General features: G+C 31.4%; 1 protein-coding gene across 5 annotated transcripts in view; it reads right to left on the reverse strand.

The window, feature by feature from the left end:
- The window catches only part of LpR1 (Lipophorin receptor 1), a 512507-nt gene extending 493382 nt beyond the window's left edge, over positions 1-19125 (reverse strand). For all 5 annotated transcript variants that reach the window (XM_085947362.1, XM_085947360.1, XM_085947370.1 and 2 more), the window contains exon 1: positions 18714-19125. In XM_085947362.1, the coding sequence (XP_085803488.1) occupies positions 18714-18858 (145 nt within the window). In that variant the 5' untranslated portion in view covers positions 18859-19125. The remainder of the gene's footprint in view (positions 1-18713) is intronic.
- Between the last annotated feature and the right edge of the window lie 3635 nt (positions 19126-22760).

The following is a 22760-nucleotide window of genomic DNA, read 5'->3' on the forward strand; positions in this document are numbered from 1 at the left end:
TTTTGCTTTTTAAATTCTATTATATGGGTCAGTAGGTAATGAAGGAAAACAAAAAATATCCACGCTGTCAAAATCTAAAAATGGCAGATATGCGCAAGGTCAAAAATAATGGTTTTCGTAGGGGTTTTCAATAATATGAATCATTAGTACCTACTTTTCATTAATTTTAAATAAATAATACACAAAAATAAAATACACCTAGGAACTCCATATTTTACAACGTTTATTAGCTCGTGTTCTTGTTTGTCCAGTACAAATCTAGACATTTGAAACTTTTAGAATATATCAGAACACGATGCCAATACATTCTTTTTTTATTCAATTCATTCTTTTTAGACATCTTTAAGCAGAATTGAGTTCATTTTAAGTTAATTCTGTTTTATATGGAAAGTTATTTCAGAAAAATCCGTAAAAAGTAAAAGACTATTATTGGTTGCTAAGGGGCTGGTCCTAGCAACTAAATTATTAATATATATGTGCGTTACTATGGAAATCAAAATGAAATGTCAAAATGACATTTCAGTATTCTATATTTGTTTGTTTGTTTTTTATTTACTTCATGTCAACATATTGAACATATTGAGTGTAATAATTCAACAGAAAATTTACAAACGTTGTATATAAAAAGTTCTTTTTATCTTGTAATTATTTAAATTAAGTCTTGAAAAAAGCTATATGGTATGTTAAATATCTACTAATCTTTCCAATCCTCACAATCGTCTCCGGTTTAGTAAGTACCTATATTGTTTATTTTGGTATTTTCTATGAGTTTTACGTACTGTAGTATACAAAAAAATAAAAAACCTTGTTGACATCCTACACCATTATTAGTTAGTTACCTATTTATTTTTCGAGTGTATAATATATATGTGGAAAGTGCATGTGTCGTCAGGCACAACCAAAACAACATTAATTAATATTTCTGAGATGATACAGTTTTGTTCTCATGCTGTGCTGTAAAATAGAGCATCCAAATTAAACCGAGTAACATCTTGTGACAGTGCCAACTCAACTCTGGCGGAGCTGCAGACAATTCGTCTCCGTGCAGTTCACCCGGAGAAACTTTTCTTCTGAAAAAACAACTCAATTTTCCACGATATTGTTATATTGTTGTTTTACATTATTTATTATGTTATATTATCATAAGTCATATAAATGATAAAATTGACTTACGACTTTAAATTGCATACATTTACACGTCATGCTTGAGTCATACTTATATATTATATTATTTAATAAGTACGTAGGTACTACGATTCACCAGTCACATATATTTTTTTGAGTTAATTTGGTAGTGATTATGTATGACATGAGTATATTAATCCAATGAATGCGGGTTCGAGTTCCGCTCCTTACTAATAATGTTTTATGAAATATTTTTCAGGTACATTTCTGAGGTATTCCAATTTATTATCCCTCCGTTAACAATGTCATCCTGATCGGTTGATACAGGTCCTAATGGGTGTTAAAATATAGCAGAGCGCTTGTTTATGAAGCGGTGAGTATGATATCAAAACCCGATTCAATATTTACTTGATTCAATTGATGCAGTATGGACCCTATTGATTAGGCCCCACAGATGGTGAACTTTTTGTGCTTATCTGCCAATAAACTTTTAATTGTTTGTAATAATTGGTGGTGTGTCTTGTCGGGACCTTTTTACCTTTCTTTTTTAGGTCCGAACGATTTTCCCACGAAAATAACATGTCTATCCACAAGCTAGAGTTTTTTTTTTAAATCCCGTTCCAAAAACAAATCGATATATCCACTGAGAATCTACATCGAATTCCCAGTTTTATCAGGTGTAATGTATCGCCCTTGAAAATTCTGGTACGTCTTACATCCCGGTTGAAGTTCTACAAAACTTTCACGTGCTAGTAGAATTTGCATGCGTACCATAGGTGCCCAACTACTGAGTTAGGCGAACTCTCAACGTAAAAAAAGTTTGTTAATGTGACGTATATCCCTCACTCATACAAACTTCACTTAAAAGTGTAATTGATAATTTACTACTCTTTTTAAGTAATTAGGTACAAACTTATTGTATTTTATATACTTTTTCTTTTATTAAGTGTATGGGTGTAATTCTTTAATTAGTAGTCAACACCGTGTGAGTGATTTTATTGAATAATCATATATTTATGTACGAAGTTGATAAACATGATTGACAGTAAATAAATATGTCGAAAAATTATTATTAAAACATATTCAGCTATTGGCGGTAATTCATCATTAATTAAATAATTATGATTTTAGTTGTCAGAAAATTATAAACGTACGAATTTATTGTCAGCGTCATAAGCTAAATTGTATCCATTTGCCATTCTTCATTAATTTTCTGCCATTAAAAAATATTCTAACACAAGTACCAGGTATTCGTGGATACACAAAAGCAGAAATGAATGCTTAATTTGTGTGATTTATATATGTGACAATAATTTTGTGAAACTATTGTCACACTTATAGTTAATAAAACTAATCGTATGCATATTATGTACTACTATATCATTTAAATTGGCAACGAGCCACCATCAGATGACGTTGGCGATGATGTAGAATAACTTACATTACTTACAAGTAGTTTCTTCTTTTAAAAATAGTAATGCAATAATTAAAATAGAGGTGATATTTATTTACAGAAACATCTACGTTTTAAATATTTCATAAAATAATCATAACGATATAATATTAAATTAATTGAATGTGTTTATAAACATAATAATTATTACATGATCTTACGATGACGTATAGTATATTATGCAGATAATATGTCCATCATATCGATCGCGATCGACCGGTTAATCGCGGGATGGAGGTACCAGAGGCTCATATGAATGCAATCATGAAGATTTAGTTATAATATCATAATATTATTTCTTTAATATTGTGATAGGAAAGCATTAACCATTCCAATTTTTATTTTATTAACCAGCCTACGTATAAGTCGTATGTAAACTAACTTTGAGGAACCACACGTTGCCTTGTCATATAACTTGATTCATTTTGTATCAATCACAGTCTCGCGCAGGAGTGAAATAACTAGATGATAGAAATCTCGACGCTTTAAAATGCGGAATAGTTCTATCATTCTTATAGTCGTGCACTAGGTTCTTGGCACAGTATGAAGAAGATCAAAACATACAATTTTTACGAAGAATAGGTAATTGAGTATTTCTTTATGATAGTGAAAGTTAAATGTTTTTATTTAATTCGTAACGCCTCAGTGTCCTCAGCCAAATATACATTTGACCAAGTTGAAAATTATTGACGATGAGAGAGTGTGGTAGACCACTGCCAGTTTTAATACTGGATAATAAGTAGATCACAACCGACTTAAAGATGGACATGCATGTTGTAGAGAATATAGCATTAGCATTCGTTACCTCTATACTACTACTAGATAACTTCGATTATAACATTAGACATTTTAGTTTTAGACTAATTGTGCATATAATATTATGTACTAAGATTATAGAAAAATATAGATAGAGCTATTGCATCTGTTTGTCCTTCAAAACATGACGAACTTTTTCACGCACTGGTCTCGCCCCCTTCACGCTTCCTCCGCGACCCTTTCCTGGGTTATTCGAAAATATGTGTGACAGTGTGCGTGTCGTAGTGTTGCCAGATATCGAATATTTATTCCAATGTTATAATTTTACAGGCGATGTTTTTATAAATTATATTATGGCAACACTGGCGTATTGGCTATGCACTTGGTAAAACATTACTCACTAAAATCGGCTCATGCGGAGGGCTTGATTATGTAGGTACATAAATGGATTTTGTTAGTTATTCTGTGAGTACTGTGACTTAATCATAACTATAAATTTTCAGTCACATTGTGAATAATATTAAATAACAAGCAACAACCAAGACAGGTATCTAAAATATTACTATTATTATCAGTAGATAACTCCATACTTAAATGTAGAATTTAAAAACTGGGGTTATAAAAATATTTACCGGGTAGGTATCTACAGAAATAATACTTGCACTGCTTTAACAATTATTGATAAAGCTGAATATTTAATTAATTTCTCAAATAATTATTTGAGTGAATTGTCGGAGTAACAGCATATCATGAATAGCGCATACCTACTATCTCAGAAGTTGGAAACAATTCGACATGAACTAACTGCGAAACAATTAAAAAATACTCAACTTATTTACTCGGATGCCAAATAATTTATTAAGGCGCCACTGGAAAAATCGAAATAGAGACTTCAGATTTTATAGTAACATTTCAACTAACCTACTTCCATATCACGTGGATGTGGATTTTTAATGATATTTTCTTTTTCTTCTGGCTAAAAGTTTTACTGAATATTTTCTATAATCATTATCATAAATACATATTTACGAATCTAGAAGGTTTTAACTAGTTTTTAACGAACAACTAGGTTTAAAAAACGCAGTAGCGGTACTCAGGGTCACAACCGTTGGGGTTAGTTGGAGAACTACTTACGTCTTTTGAGAATCGGGAAGTGATCAGAATATTGAATGAGAGTACAATCGATTGCATCTGATGGTTGAATACATTTAGTTTCGTTTTGTAGCTGATAGAGCGGGTGGCCTCCTTTTTTCTTTCGTCGTCAATAAAATTTAAAACGTTCTGCGTCAATAGCTTATTTTTACATTCTTCAGTGTCTGATTTTTCCTGAGTGACAGTGAGTTGGCATTTTCGGAAAATTTTCACTTCAGCGCAATATTTTTTGTATAGCTTTCAAATGCATATTGTTAGGCGACCGATGACATTCAAGGCGTCAAGCGCATAATATAACGCTGCCCTGTATTAATTGTTTCCAGTAAGGGGTGAATTATCACGTGAAACTTTAATCTGGTATATATATTATAATGCCATCACACTCATTGTGATAATTTAACTAGTTTTAAATTTATCAGCGTTTAAAATTACTTCCAATTTCGTGATACGACCTCACACCATAAGTATGTACCTACCGCAAAGAAAGTCGTAATTCTAAGTCAAAATTGGTATTATATATTATTGTGCAGTTGTTTAATAGACATGTGTGATTAACGAATTAAACATGTTTTGATTTGATTTTTTGATGACTTGCAGATACAAACAATACAAAAATTGACGTAGCATAATAATGTGTAGGTATAGATATAATTATGATCATAATGTTATAATATAAAGAATTATCTCACAATACAACACATTATATCGCTACATAATAATATGTGTTATGACATTGATATATATGTCAGATTAAATATAATCTATACCTAAGTAATAAATTCTATGTAAGAACATTTTATAAGATAAACTTTTATTGATTCTGTTTACATGTGCAATCGGGGTTTAGTAATTGGAATCAATTTTCACAATGTTTTATCCACATCGTTGACCCGAAAGATAAGATGACATAATGTCAGACCGCAATGCATTCACGACATGACAAAAAATATTGCCTTTGCACGAGTTCTTAGAGTCGTTACCCCCGAGGGATGTAAAATACAATATTCATGAAAAATTATTTTAATCGACATCTCCATCTTGACTGTGGATTATGTACTTTCTTCAGATGTAATTCCATATTTACATGTATTTATTTTGTGTAAAATTTATGTGTTGTGAATGTTTTGGGTGCAAATGTATTATTCGAAAATACGGAACATGAACAACCTTAACTATCAAAATTCAAAGAATTTGATTTAAATTCGGAACCAACAGTTTATAATTAATAATTATACAACTATTAAAAGTGCAACGAACCATATTATATTGATCGTTACCGGTGAAAAAGATGAAAATTAGTCTTTAAGGGATTAAATAAAGTCTTATATTTGTCAGTAAACAAACCAAGACTAACAAAGTAAATACAAAATGTGATAATTGCTAAAAAAACATACCTATATGAAATTTCATTTTACATTTATTTAGAATGTGTTTTCTTCACGCTATTAAAATACATTGTTATGTAATTGTGGTGGGAGGTCGCAGTTTACTTGGCTATTACAAAAGGGGATTGGGTCTCCAAAAAGTTTGGGATCCCGTGCTCTATAATACCTATAAGATAAGATTATCGCACGCGTTTTAAATTGCACAATTAGGTTTTATGCTCATTCAGTTTTACAGTCAACTATTGGATCCAGATTCGACTTTTCCACAAACATACATGCATTTCTGTTATGATGTGCAGGGTTTCCCAAACTTTTCCTGCAATGGAACACTTCGCAAATCCTGAAATTTCAACGGAACACCTTGTTTATTCTAAAGGGTAGGTATGTAAATAATACATAAGCACATTTTTTTTTAAATAAGAAAAAAATAATTATTTATTTAAGTAAGTACTTCTTGATTTTGGATCCTTGAATTGCAAATCTTCTTGATATCAGGCACAATATTAGACAGTTGAATTCTTATTTATATCCCGGTGTGTCGTCGAGTCGGTTCCTGGACTTTGACTTAGTTGCAGGGTAAAAATATGTCATAGTACACGAAAGTTTGTGAAACCCTGACGTAATATTGTATGTTTGAATATAATGCATATTTACACTATAGTTGTAGTATGTATCGTACCTATCGGGAAAAAATATCTAAATAAAATAATCATTATTTACTTATTTAACAGGAAAATAAAATCCATTAATCAGTAGTTGAACTATCGACTTGAGAAATTTATGCGTGTATGAAAATGAACCGCATTATTCTTAATCTTACGCTACGTCTACATTTCATTGCTTCATCTTCCACTTCACTTTAACTTTTTAATTCTGGATTTAACACTGACTAGTTTTGACCATTCATTAAGATCAACACCTGTACGTAAAATTTTCATGGAAAGCAGTGTTGTCACATTTTATAAAGCTAATTTAATATCATCATCAGTAAAAAGTATATTAGTTAAAAAAAAAATAACTATTATACTACACAGAATTTTTTTCATTTTGAAACCGGTTAGAGGCAGTGAATGCACAGTCTACGCATGCACTGCGATGGGTTCATCTAGCGAACGAAAAAATGCCCAAATGTAAACAGGGCTTTAGGCCAATACCTACTTAATGTACATGGGTACCTACTTTGATTTTAAGCATAATACATCATCGAAAAGTAGTTAGGTACTCAATAAACTTCAGACTACTAAGAAATTATGACTTATCCCAATGAGGAAAACAAATAAGATCTTAATTAAGTACCTATTTGAAATATTTGCAAACTTAAGTATACTTATAATATATTATTAGTTAGTAAGCAATTGGACTGATAGCCCTAATTAATAGGTGCCATCCTGGCCTTGCTCGCATGTCACTCATCTTGACACTTTTTTTCATTCAACTGTGAATTACACGGAATTTTATATAATATAATATATAGTAATTACAATGTCTGATGGTTTCAATATATATGTACTTCAATCCATTCTACGGTGGCATCATGTGAACGATAAAAATCATTTGCAGTTAGTTGTATTCGGGAGTGTTTTGTAGAATTGACACAGACATTGTTGCAAACAACATTAATAAATCTGCGATCGCCCATACAGTAATAATTCCAGTGTATATTTCAAACTCTATTATTATTATTAGGTTAAAACCTAGTTTTAAATTCATTCTAATAAACGTATTTTTTTGGGAAATAGACTCGTTAGCAAAAATTTCATGTGTCTATTCCCACACCTTGTGACGTTATAATAATCTGACGTCCTCAGATCGTTGGTTTACATCTAATGAAATGGCGTGACACACAGATATAGTTCGTTCAAAACAGCAGATCACGATTTGTGTGAGACACTCTGATGTCGTCGACGCACGCCATGCAAACTAGTAAAGATACAATTAGAAAAATTAAAAAAACAAAAAACAATACTCATACATGTGGGGGGCTTGGCGACATGCAAATCGAAAGGGACAGATATATGCGGCCTGTTTGGGCCAGTACGAGATACAAACAGACAGAAAGTTGTCCGCCTTGCCAAATTCGAAGCAAAACGTACTAGTCTGGCATTTGTACAAGAATATTATTTTTGACTTCCTTCTTTTTTTAAATAGCTAAAACTTCCGATCAGAAGCGCCCATTCTATTGGTCAAAGTCTTCTAATAAGATACTGTCGTAAATTGGCATTGATTGACAACTTAACGGTTTAATGCTAAATAAATAATAATATGTTGATCTTTTGATATAATAAAACAGTACACGTAATTAATCTATAGTCTAAAATCTAAATACTCACGTCATTATTCTTCCACGTTCATGTTCTTGCACACATACCGTTATCTTTATCATCAATGTTGAACGTAAAATGAATTATTTGATTCAATGTTTTATTTCACAGCTATGCAACAGACTTTGCAAGTTATCTCTAAATAATATCTATCGATATCTATAAACTTTTTGAGACTTTTGAGACGAGAAATGATTTAAATTAAATTCCAAGCGACTCTTTCGAAATGAATAATTTTATTGTAAATTCTTTTGCTAGATTAAATTGTTGGCATTCCATCGAAACACCAACTTCAAAATTAATTAAAATTGTTTTACCTGTTTTATAAAATCTGCAATTGGTTTCATAGCAAAAAAAACTCAATAATCACCTAGATATATTATAAAGACAAAGTTATACTTAACATAGGTATTACTTACTTATTGAATTATAAAAACAATATAATACTTAAATAATAATAATATATTATCTGAAATATTATCTTGCACTATAATATGTATGTAGTTTTAATAATATTTGCCTTGACTATTATGAATTAAGATAACAAATATGGGCTTAACTACAATTAATATTCGTAATTAGTAAAAAACATAATATAATTCTTATTCACATACCTACTTATAAAATGTAAGCTAAATATACAACATAAACTCGTGAATATGGTCAAATTAAGCACGTCAAGGGTTGAGTGAAATGTGCGGGTCAAAAATAGATTCACCTCTACTACGGACTACGAACGGTCTTAGACAAGGGGACGCACATGCCTGCTTTCTATTTAACGTGACCCTTGAAAAGATTATCTGTGATGCAAAATAGGTAGACAATGGCATAATATTCCATAAATCAATTCAACTATTGGCATATGCTGACGATATTGCTTCCAATGCCCGATCCCTAGAAGCCTGAGTCAAGAGAAGACCTGAACGGCCGAAATTGCGATGGCTGGACTGCGCCACAGGAGATTTAAGAATACTCTGTCAAAGCAACTGGAGAGTATCGGCGCTGGATTTTCCAGGATGGAGGAAGTTTTTGAAGGAGACCAAGACCCGCCAAGGGCTGTAGTGCCATAAATGATGATGACTTTGCGTTTCGAATAAATCGTTTCTCTATCTGAATTATAAATATTATAATACAATACTTATATTTATTTTTACAAGTGACATATGTTCACTGAATAAAGAACTGCCCAGTTTGAGTTAAGCACTAACTCATTAACAGGTCTCAATTAACTATTACATGCTATTAACTCTTCGGCTATACTGCTAGAATCAGAGAAGCCTGGAAAGGGGGGTGATTGATAACTGGTGTCCATAAATGAAGGAAATCTTGCAGCATGCACATTTCACATGGAGTAACATTATAAAGAAAAACGACTGATATGACAACGTTTAAAACAACCGGATCGATGCAGGATAGTGCAACATCAATGGGACTGTTAGCAAAGTCTAATATCTCTGCGATCACCATACTTAGTAAAGAATCAAATAATAAGAAGAGATTGTGTGAATATTTATTTATTTATCGGTAGAAACAACCTTTCATTTAAATTTTAATCAGGTCTTAATTTTATAGAGATCTTTCAAATTTAATTGTGTGGTAAATACCATGTTATATTATGTTTATAAATAATTGGGGACTCTTTGTTAATCCTAAAACCGTAAATAATATTTAGATTGCCTATTATTTTAACCCTCATATTATAACATGTAATTATATAACTGTCACTCATTTTTGAAGGTAACATAAATTGAACACGTTAGCTAAATTATAAAATACTGTTTTTATGAACGAATTTTGGGTAATAATTATTGAGTAATGAAAATAGCGATTCAGAAACATTGTTTTTAGAAGTTGATCATACCGTTCAAAAGAAATAAGAAAAAGATTTTCTATGTCTATAGTTATAAGTATATATAAAAAATTAAAACTGTCACGGAAAATAATGAAGGTCAAAAATAACAGACTTATACAAGCGTAATTATTTGCGAAAATCAACAAAACGTTACTCTCGAAAACACTTGAATTTTGCATTTAGCACAGTGAATAATAAATAAGTTTGAACAGCGGCCGCAAAAAGATTACGCTATGATAGAATAAATTAAAATATTTTTTACAATAGCGAATGTTTAAGGTTGGTAAAAATAAATATTATTCAACGCAGTTATATTTAACTGGTATCGTCGTAAAGCACTATACAGTTTAAAAATACAGTAAAAGGTGTTTTACTCGAATGCAATAATTATGCTGTATTCATACAATTTCAATTAAATTAAAATTATTTCGCAGAGTGCAAGCTTACATTATATTTATTTATGATTGCAATAACGTCCCTAGATAAAATGCCGCCCCTGGGCAGCGCCAAAATGCCATTCCATTTTTATACAGTATTTTGTATCATCCGTGCACGTGTCGTTTCTGGTCACCATGGACGTCGAAGGGAAACGGAAGTAAACTAGACATCTCGAACTCGACAAAAAAATACAGTCCTGTTAAACCTGTTATATTAATTAATACATTTTGTTTCCAACCAGTGAGCTGAATTTTTTAATGGAAAGATATTTTCGTTATTACTAAGTTTATGTAGATATTTCTATATATACCAATGATTCCTTGATTTGCCTCCCTTCGAGTAACTGCCGCCCTCAAGCGATGCTCAATCTGCCTACCCCCACGGGACGTCACTGTATGATTGTACGAGTAGTATAAAAATATGAAGGTAGGTTGATACTTAATTTATTAACGTATAGTTTTCGATGTTTTAGGCTAAAACATTTTCGTTTTAATTCGCCCATTTAACTCTAATTTAATAAATACAGTTGACTTTTAGAATTGGAATATATTGCGGTGGTCATTTTATGATTTACCTATCTTTATTTTACAGGTTTTGCATATTATTTGTGTGTTTACCGCAAAAGGGTGTAATTGAGACGAAATGGTATTATTATATTACTCACTGTAGTGATAAAAAGAGGATTGGCTTATTCTAAAAACCACTTCAAGTAGTATTTTACTTTAAAAGCCGTGTTTTTTAATGCACCCCCAGTTCCAAGAGTGATGGAAATTACCGGCCGCCACTGGTCTTGGTATCTTCAATATAACAATAAAACATTTCGGTGATTCATAAAAATATGACGGTATAGTGGAAATTGGTCATACTATGGGAACACATCAATGAATGCGTGAATATTTTAATGAATGACTATGCGATGTTGATGACTTCATAATACTCGAATATGGGTTGGACATTATGATGGTACACTCGTAATATGACAACATTCAGAGATGCACACAAAATACTTTCGTAAAGGGGTTCCATTTCAGGAAATATCCGTAATATAATATTTTTTTTATTATTATGTAAGAGAGGGGATCTTACAATTGATTTTAATAAAGTAAAGTAATTTTGAAATTCAATTATTAGCAGTTTAGTTTTTAATAATCACCTAAGTATACTTCGCGTTATAAAATATATACTGAGAATTTAGATTAGGATATTAAATATACATAATTTGAAAACACCTCATAATATAACCACTAGACAAAATCTTTTTTGAAAGCAATACGACGCCTGACGGGACCTGAACCTGTAACCACTAGATTCGCGCCTATGTAATTTACATTAAAATAAAACACAAAAACCGGTACCCAACATTAACGCAATTCGATAAGCCTTTAATGTAAGAACTACTAGATAAATTCCTTGCAATTAAGTAGAATTCACGTAGGTTAATTGGTAAAGCACATTTGCTCGGATTCAGTGGTTACAGATTCAAGTCACGTAATAATAAAATAGTTAGCGGATCGCCAAGAACGTATATCATATACGCGCGTCTTTTTTTTTAATATTTCGCATGTATTTGAAGTACCTAGTGTCCATCACTGCTCGGCTCGGCTAATGCTCGCAGGTCATATTGAACATAATAATATATTACTACTGCGACCAGTTTTTTTTTTAATCAATATTACAGTATTTATATTATCTAGCATAATATTAATTTTAAGCTAAATACTATCAGCAGAATTATAGCTATGCCACTACTTATTACATTTTCAAGCATTGTTAAATTTTTACTTTACAATTTTAGTTTATTTTGTGGTGGTTGGCACAGTTGTTGTGGTTAAATGTCCCAAGAGCGAAAATGCGGTTGCTCTGTGATATGAAATTAACAATTACTTTTTATTATATTATCATGTGCGTCATTAAACTATCATCCGATAATAAAATAATAAACGTATTTCATATCGAGCTTCTAAATTAATTCAAGGTATAAAACTGTAAAAGAAGAGAATTTTTAATAAGAGCGAGCAAAAATTTCATTTATTTTTAATTACGTACCGTAGAGTATTTTTTTACAGTAGATATTCGTCTCCACGCACATACCTACTTTTATATTACATTACTCAAAGAACAATAACATTTATTTTTATTTTTTTTACGTAAATTGTTCTTCCTGTGTGTAACATTTTTCTCTTTATCTACTTCTCTGTATATACTAACCTTTATAACATTATCTTCAGATGAGCTTTATATAATATTTATATATTATGTACCCTGGCAAAAATTAGCCATTTACTTGAAATGTGGTAAATACGTCAATGTCAAAAATTAGGGTGCCTACGATTAAATATGATACCTACACGGTTGGAGCATTTTTCATTTTTCAAAATCAAAAACCTACCCATGAATGCCACAATATTAGTCTCCACTACAATGCGAAAATTAAAGTACACATTCGTGATGATTTCTTACTATTATGTTTCTACCACGTTTTTATTAGCTCGTATTCTTGTTTGTCCAGTACTAATTTTTCTTGTTTGTCCAAGATTTGTATTAGACGATTGAAGATTTTAAACTACCTTCCCGACTAGCTAGACATTTGAAGCTTTTAAAATATATTAGAACACGACGACAATGCATTATTTTAATGGTTTTAGCCATTTTTAAGCAGAATTGAATTCATTTTCAGTTAATTCTGTGTTGTATGGAAAGTTATTATTTTTGGTTGCTAAGGGGGTCCTAGCAACTAAATTATTAATATATACGTGCGTTACTATGGAAATCAATAGTAAATGTCAAAATGACATTTCAGTATTCTATATTTATTCAGTATTTCTATCAAGTACAATAAAAAGTTTGGATTAATACAAAGAATTGTCATGTTTATATTATGATTCAACAGAAAATTTGAATAACAGGTAAATACAGAAACTGTAAATGTAATAGTCATTAAAAATCGCGTTCAGTGGATAGATATATTAAAAATGATTAGGTACAAGAAAAAACATAGATTGAGGGTACTTATATGAAAATGAAAAATAAAATATATAAAAAAACATCAATATATTATAATTATACATATTGTGAAAAGACAGGCAATATAAGATAAAAATACCATAATTAACAGTACAGTTGTTCGTTTTATAATGAACGGTGAATTTTTGACCAACATAATTTAAAAGATGCATGAGAACAAAACAGTTCCACTCGATCACAATGATTATTCATAGTTCTGCAGAACCGAGTAACCGGACAATATTATTGTAGATCGGATTTTTATGATAATGGATTTATAATTGCTGTACAATTAAACGGTATCGGTTTTTTATATTTTTGAAATATATTTTCAGATCGTAATCCTACCTAATAATTATTGAGTGAGCAATGATTTTGCTTGGATTCGTTTTTTCTCTATCTATGTAAGTATATTTTCTTCTATATTAGGCACTTAATATCCCATTCGCCGCGCCCAACTGGTGCGTTGCCCATCAGGTGGTCATTAGATATAATTAGCATGTTATTTAAATATAATTAAAGTATTAATAATAAAAACTGTTGCATGGAAGTAATCGTTTATTGATCAACGTTTTAACTATTTCCTTGATCCCTAAGCACAATAGGTATATATGTATTTTTATTTAAATAAGTCAAAAATACGGTACTTTAATACAAATTCTGAATATTCATGGATATTAAACCGTTGGGTAGAGTGCGCATGCTTAGATCCAGCATCCAGCCATCGTTTATCTCATTGATTAGAAAAAAAACACCGGCATATTTATTTCCTATATATGTCTACGTTTTATTTAACACTATTATATTTATTATAAAATATATTGTAATTGTTTTTTTTTAGATTCCAAGCCACTGAAAACTGACTGACAATAATCGTATGATATACATAACTTTCCAATGCACCGAACAGTATGCATTGACACGATTGTCTGTTACGTAGTAGATTCTTAGTAAGTATGCGTAATGATTTAACAGTGGCACGCATGCAATATTCCAGATAAATTATTAAATTTACTTTAAATTCACCAAAAGTACTTGCCATACTTTAAGCAGGTTATGATTTACTATCCAGTATCAAAACTGATAATGATCTATCACAGTCTCCCATTATCATTCTTCGACTTAAACAAACGTATTACATTTAGCTGAGGACACTGAAGTGCTAAAATTTTAACAATAACACTACCTAATTAATTGTCTTTTACTCTCACAAAGAAAAACTCAATATCTTCTTTAGGCACCCATTTTACTTTTTAACATAATATTATCTGACAATGCAAAGAGCCTACTGCGTGACGGTAAGGGGAAACCACACCTCAATTTGAAGCGTGGAGATTCACATAATTTCTGCAGCATGCCGTCAGTGGTACAATATAAATCAAGTGATTCGATGAGGATACTTGCGCTGTCTAAAGCAATTAAGTAGGATTTTCCATAATTTTAAATAAGAATAACAATATACACTTGGCACTGATCAATTTGTTTAAGGTATAATATACAGTGAAACAAGTATATAGGGACAATTTTATTCTATCATTATACATATTGATGTTTGTAGTATGCTTTCTTTCATCACCGCACTTAAACCCACCTCATCCCAAATAGTGTACAAACAACCCTCGTAAAACTATATTTATATTCTGGATCCATCTACTCTGTCTAGAGCAGAAATAGTGAGTTAATTTAATTATCTAAAATACTCTTTCCTTGTACACATTGTTTCTGTTTTCCAACATATGAAAATCATCATTTAGGTATATAACAGGATTTACCTTAGGAGGTAAATGCTAAAATACTCCATTTATTGTTTGTGTTTATATTATAAATTAGATAGTAAACATAACAATCTGTGTAAACGTTACAGAATGTAATATAGGTAATTAATATGTTATTATAATCATAATACTATATTATTTAAAATATATTGTTATACCTAACAATTTTAATGATATCAAATATCATTAACATTGTAAACAAACCCCCACGTGTGCACGCCATTTGCGTATTCGGTAAGTGCTATAGTAGTAGCTGGAATTAAAAATACCGGAAGGGCCAGGTAAGGAAGGCGTGGTTTAAGTGATATTAAATCAAGTTTACAATGACAATGTCAGGCAACGCATTAACGTCCCATTTAGTGTGAGATAAAGTTTATTTAAACGCTGAAAAATAAAGTAATTACGAATTCTAGGTGTAATATAATAAAATAAGTATGAAGTTACTATTTCGATACCTATCATTTATTTTATCTAATTATCAAATAGGCATGTAAGTACAACAATATATAGTTATTTTCACTGGTTCAACCAATGACATTAATATGGACGAATCATCTGGGAAAAAAAATGACACTCACTTTATTGTCGGGTCTGCCGAATGGCATAATCTGTTCTAACGCCATTACAATAAAGGTGATATTGCTATAAATTCCTGATGCTTTTTGTTGGGTCTGCCGAATGGTTCGGTTCGAACGGGTTCGCTCAAATGAAAATTGAGATTAAAAACACTGCTCTAACGCCATTACAATAAAGGTCATATTGCTATAAATTCCCGATGCGGGATATCGCATAATGAAAATTGCGTGACGTCTACCTATACATGCGAATGCGCGAATTTACTTGATAGCTACTGTATTGAGTGCGTCGTCCATTAATAATGTCATTGGGTTCAACCGACATTGTGTATGCATTTAGGTTGCTATAACTGTTATAATAACCATTATTGGGGCCATGTTTAGGATCTAAATTCATACCTATTGAAAAAATAATTCTATAAAACCAAGGGATATATACCAGTACCAAGGACACCGTCGCTCACTGATTTGGAGACGAGCATTTTGACAAATTTAATATTCCACAGCGGGCAGATTGTAGGCAAGTATCTACCTACTACTTATGTAAATTCAGTTGGTTATCTTTTTGGTGTAAATTTATATAAAACAATATAATATACGTATTGAAACGCATTCGTCCTTGAATGTTGTGTTTACAAAATGAATACCCCAAAAAATAAGAATTAAACATCGATATTATTTTTCGAAAATAAAATTAACTTAAGTACTTATAGTTAAATCGTTTTACAGTGGCACCATGGGTACGGCAAATGCGGTTTGCAGTTGTAGTAGTATTGTTTGCTAGCATTGAAACAGGCATTGTCGCAATTGTAGCAATTCAATACACGCGCGAATCGCCTATGGTGCCACTGTAGAATGATTTACCTATACCTAGTTACTTACTTAACTTAAATTACTTACAAATATGTATAACACCTAATTTGGTAAACGTACAATAATTATTTACCAAGTGCCCATGTATTATGATTGAATCCAATACATTATAATCATATTAAATACAATCTATAACCTAATGCCTTACAATTCCTGGTGGTCCATGGATCTCTTTTATATTTTCAACAACATGCTAATTAAACTCCTTAAATAGTTTGACTTAGTATTGATTACTTCTGGTTCAGCTTCATATCCTTCTAATAAATTATTGTGACTGTATTGGTTAATTATCTGCAACTATCTCTAGTTGAAAATGTCCCTCTGAGGCAGACCCAACCGGTCCAGTTATATTTTAATAAAAGTGGAATTAGTAAGATGGAATTGTGTTTTATTTTTAATTAATAATACATAGTAACATATTCCCTGTAATATATTATCATATCTTATAAAAACAATCAAACTCTCGCGGAACCTCATTTAGAAAGCCCTGAATTTATGAACCCTTCAAATATGTTGTAACATGTAAACTATAGGTAGAACCCCTACTTGGCTGAACTACAACAATTTTGACATGATAACAAAATTTAATGTGAAACATTTTGACTGATCTGACTTATTAGTAGGTAGCAAAGAGGTTATAAATAATGTAGATATCAATGACATTAGTAGATATCTATACATTTGTAATGATGAATGAGGTACCTACATTATTTTATTAATAGTTCATGCTTCAACTACAATAAATTTTGTGTGTTTTACCCAATTACAACGAACGTGGAATTGTATGTTATTCCGCAATATTTTTCAAATTCTCTCGGAATCCGACATAACTTCGGGGAAGTGGGTAGGAATCAATTTTTTGTAAGTATAATAATGGTATCTTACTAACATTATAAAATCAATAATCGATCGATACATTCCCTGGCTATGATAATATCAGTGATAAACTTTACTGATAAGTGATAACATAACACTCTTCTTACTTACATAGTATTAGTATAGTAAGTATTATATTATTAAATTTAAACCATATTATTTTATTCAGATTGACAACGCCATGCCTTTTCTCTGACAATGACGTTGTTTCTTGTTTTAAAACGATAATATTATTATTATTTGATATTTATTTCTCTTTTAAAATTTGTATGGAAGCATTCATAGTGCGTTGTTTAGCGAGATCGTTTTAGATAGAATATATGGCAGCCAAATATTGTTATTTACTCGAAAATAAAAAAAAAAGTGTGCTGACATCTAAAACCGGCTTAGACTGGAAATATTTTCTATGCATATATTTAAGATTTTAAATTTTTTACAGTATTTTATTCAATCAACGAAACCTGAAATCTGTTACTTATAATATTATAGAAAAAGATTTTTAAACCATTATTACAACATCATAGTAAGTACGTTGATTGGACAATGTCAATGTTACAGTTGTTTATATTCATTTCTAGCATAGCGAGAAATGGGCGTACGTTTTTCAAATTAGAACGTAGGTTTGTACTTGCCATAAATTATTTTGAACGTCGTAAATTTGTTTGAGTAAAAAATACCGATTATAACAGATGTTATTCTTTTATAATTATGTTTCTCTCTGAAACGCAATCTAAAAATGATGTCTCTTTTTAATACATTATTTTTGTTCTGTGTCTTTTCGACTACATATCACAGTTTTTTTTAAACCACAGTCCATTCTCAAACTGCGGCATTTTTTTCATACCCATATGGATGAAATATGTTGACAATAATAATATCTGATATTTACTTTATAAGATTAAAAGCTCTTAGTTTATTCTAAAAGCTTTCAGATACGTAAATGAATTTTAAATATTATTTTGTAAATAACTTTTGCTTTTAATACTGTTTTATTGTTTCAAATACATTTTGATAATGCCGGTGGTTATTCATTTTGGGGTAGGTTGTTGTGAGTGATTTTTTTATAAAAAAACTACGGAATTATATAATGTTATATATTGTACAATTTTGTTGTGTTTTTAATACTTACGATCGGAAATATGTCCGTTGCCAGCTATCACGTAAGAAGCTCCAGTAAAAAGAGCACAGAACGAAAACACAAACCACATTTTACATCGAAAAATCAAGGCGAGCGTGCTCCCGCGCTCAGCCAATAACACCATAGTTTCCCTCATTCAACAACCACAAATTATTTTTTTAATAAACAATACACAAATGAACACAGTTTCAATTTTCAAATATCGAACGTCTCCGTGGCGCGCAAACGTCAATGGGTAACTTTTGAGGTTAGAATACACCTTTGATGGGCACAGGTAAGCACGGGCCGCAGTCGGCCGCTATCTCGCGAACTTCGCACCAGATGCCGGGTGGCAGTGTTACCTGCTCACATTACCTGAGCACACTGTTGACGCATCTACTTTCACCGAACGAATAGCTCGCTCGCTAGGATTGAACATTCGTTGACTGTTCGTCTGTTCGAACAGTCTGCGCGCGCATTTATAACCCGTGCAGCTGAAATGTATAAAAAAAAGCCCGTCGCCAAACTATGCCATGTCGTAAGGTCTCATAAGCACTAGTAGACCTTCACTTTATAAAACAAGTTTTTCACGAACAACATTTTTAAGCATTACCTTTCATGAATTTGACATATTTAAATCGATATTACTTATATTGAACTAATAGTCGAAAATTACTTAAAGATTTATTTTAAATAAGTAGATAATTATAAAAATTCATAGAAAACTTTATTTTCTACTTTTCTACATTTCATATTTCATAATTATATGTTTTATTCTACGTTCAATTATTAATAAAACAATCTTGAATGCTTAAATATATTTAATTTTTAATTTAATGACAGGTTTTTCCGACAGTTTTCCATAATTTTCTTTTATGCTTCTCTCATTTCAGGCGAATAGACTGTACTACGCCGACTACGCCGGGCAGCAGGGTGCGGGGCAGGCGTAGCGAGGGGGGATGTGCCTAGCACAGGGCCGAGAGGTCTGTGCGAGCGAGAAAATCGATAAACTAGCACCATCTTTTGGATGATTTCAACGCATGCGACTCTCCGGTCTTCTCTCCTCCGGCTCTGTCTACTACAATCACCGTCTGCCTAGTAAACTCTACCACTACGCCACACTAATACCCATACACCCATGCCGAATGATAACTTTTACACGACCAGGGTTGCCAGAAAAGGAGTTTGCCCACTCCCTCTAAACCGCCCCTTTTTCAGGAATTTCAGAAATTTTCAAGGTTTTCACACCGTTAACTGTAATACCGTCAATCAATAAAGTTCTTACCATTAATGAACAATTAATATCAAGCAATTAAGATTAATGTATTTTATTGAACAAAAAAGCTAGACAATGGAAGCCTTTTTTAAGATTTAAATATTCATCTTTTTTTTTCTTTTGTTATTTCATAATAAAATATAATGACAGCAAATAAATTCAATATATTATACTTGCATGGTACATGCAATGACGTCCCGTGATTGCAGGCATGTCATGCGTTGTTTAGGGGCGACAAATAAATAAACATGAATAGTACATTTTCTTTATAGACGAAAAGACGACGCTGGCAACTACTATCCATTCAAATCTTTAGTGGATATATAGATCAGATTTCTATTGTACTTATCCATTTAAAATATCCATGAATACATAATAAAATTGTAGTAGGGAAAGAATTTATAGAAACGTTGAGATAAATCCCATTCACTGCGGATCTTTTAATTAATATTTAATTACCACATTTAAATAACATGCTAATTATATCTAATGGCCACCTGATATGCAATGCACCAGTTGCGTTGGATGCAGTGAATGGATTAAACTTTGGAGAGACTGCATAAGGGCATCACTTTGCCTAGGGACGTCACTGGGTCCATGACTTCATGACGAAATAAATAATAATTCTATACGTGAAATATTATTAATATAATATTTTAAATGTGCCTTTTTAATATATGTGTACATCAATTAATTATTCTTGATACTGTGTTTAACTTATTTAAATTAGGTATACACCTACCTATATGGTCAAAACTTTCACGCCTATTTTGTACGATTTGTTTTTGAACTGTTACCGTGTATTGCGTCTCTTTATTACATCAATATTTAGGGCTTATTGCCAGCTAATCCTAATATGGTTCGACACACATATTGCATTCGAGTCGAGTTTCTATGTGCGACTGGGTTTAAGATTATCTTCTGCAACGAATCTGAAATGAAGGAATATATAAATAATTAATATTAATTCCTAGTATACATGCTAAGTGTGATTAATATAAGATACCTAGAATTATTGTATATACCTAATACATATTATGTTCACTTGTTCTGAGGAATTGTATTTTTTTTAGTTATCTTTAATACAATGTATAGGTATAATCTAAGATAACATTAATACAGTCAGTACCAATATTATTTCCCTCCAGATACATTCGAATAGAAAAAGTCATTCATCTGATTACACGACTCCACTCAACAGTACCCTTGGGAATCGGGACCGGTAAGATAAAATTATTTTCCTGTTTCGATATCTTTGAAGTATAGTTCCTTTTATCACCGTTAAATTAAATACAATACATATAAGTAAAATCGTTATTTTTTTCGGTTATAACTGAAAAAGTTCCCTAATAGTTTTTCAACAAAGGGTAGGATCAACCCTAAGCTTCATAGAGTTCCGAAGACCGACAAGGCTTGTTGGCAATGGCAGTGGCGTGTGTGCCTACATTCCTCGCGAGATGAAAGTCCCCCGGAATGCTCAGAATTCGTAGAACAAAATTGCACAGGTTTAAAATTGCGGCCAAAATTTGGTGGGTGTCTACTGCCTACCTTACTTACCCCAAACATATTTTTCGCGTCAAAAATAATGTCATTGGAAGTAACATGATTTTTTATTTTAATTTTATGTCTGATTAATTGAATCACAGAATTTAGGATGTAATAAATCTCATAACAGACTATTGAATAATTAAATCATCCAGCTGTATCCAAGATTTAGGTAATAAATGACCAATGGGTCTCTCTAAAAATATCGTTTTATCTACGGTGTATTTGACAGTGATGAACTAGGGACCGAGGAGAGAAAGAAGAAGGTTTTCATCCAGCAGTACATCGACCTCGGTTGATGATGATGAAATTAAACGACTTAAAAATCTAAATTATGCATTTTTCAAAAATAAAAATAGAACATTCTTATGTAGGTACCTATATGCATGATATATTTAGTAGGTATTGAATAAAAAAAGTTGAAATAATTGTTATCAGCCTCCTAGACTACATAACTAAAACTCTTGACGCCAACTGTAAGTAATTTTAGTAATGATTACCTTGATTTAATTTTCTTAAATGCTAGCTTTTCATTTGGGGAATTTCACACCTCAGGTAGCGTATTTGTAAACAAGTTTTTGCACATAGATAGTATCATTTTTTTTTTTAAATAAGTATATTTTTTTATTTAAAAAAAATGTGTGAATCTTGAAATCCTTTTTATGTAGGTATACCGAATTGAGAGAATTGAGCTTCAATACTATGGTCATACTGAAATTTAATGTCCATATTACATCTACATTAAAATAAATGTCTCAAATTGCAAGCTTTTTATTTTCCGCTAGGTGTCTCTGTTAGACGGACTATTTACCTTAGCATGACTGTCGGTCTTCAGGAATTAGTTGGCCATGACCCACATTGAGGTTTAGTGCCGATGATGATGATGCCAATAATAAAAAGCGCTTGTTTGAAGAAAAAATATTACCCACTTTATTTTCCCCGTTTCTATTTTCTTATTATACTTTTTCTCAGTCAGTAGGTAATGGGCGACTTTTTTAATATCTACGTGCTTTCTGTTCGGTATAATGATTATTGCTGGAAATATTTTCTTACTACAGGAACATTTAAAGTTTTTGGTGAAATAAGTACATAGTTATCATAAATAATGTCACTTATTATTATTTGGTGAAACAAATAAATTTCGTTCCCATGGAGGTAATCGTTCGGAACGAATGATAAATATCATCGGATTAGCGCGAAAGCTAAAATTTATAAATAACGAGAGTTGATATTAAAAT

The sequence above is a fragment of the Rhyacophila brunnea genome, unplaced genomic scaffold (assembly GCF_057557595.1).
Source record: "Rhyacophila brunnea isolate RB1 unplaced genomic scaffold, BYU_Rbru_1.0 scaffold_2, whole genome shotgun sequence".
In the NCBI taxonomy this organism is placed as follows: Eukaryota; Metazoa; Arthropoda; class Insecta; order Trichoptera; family Rhyacophilidae; genus Rhyacophila; species Rhyacophila brunnea.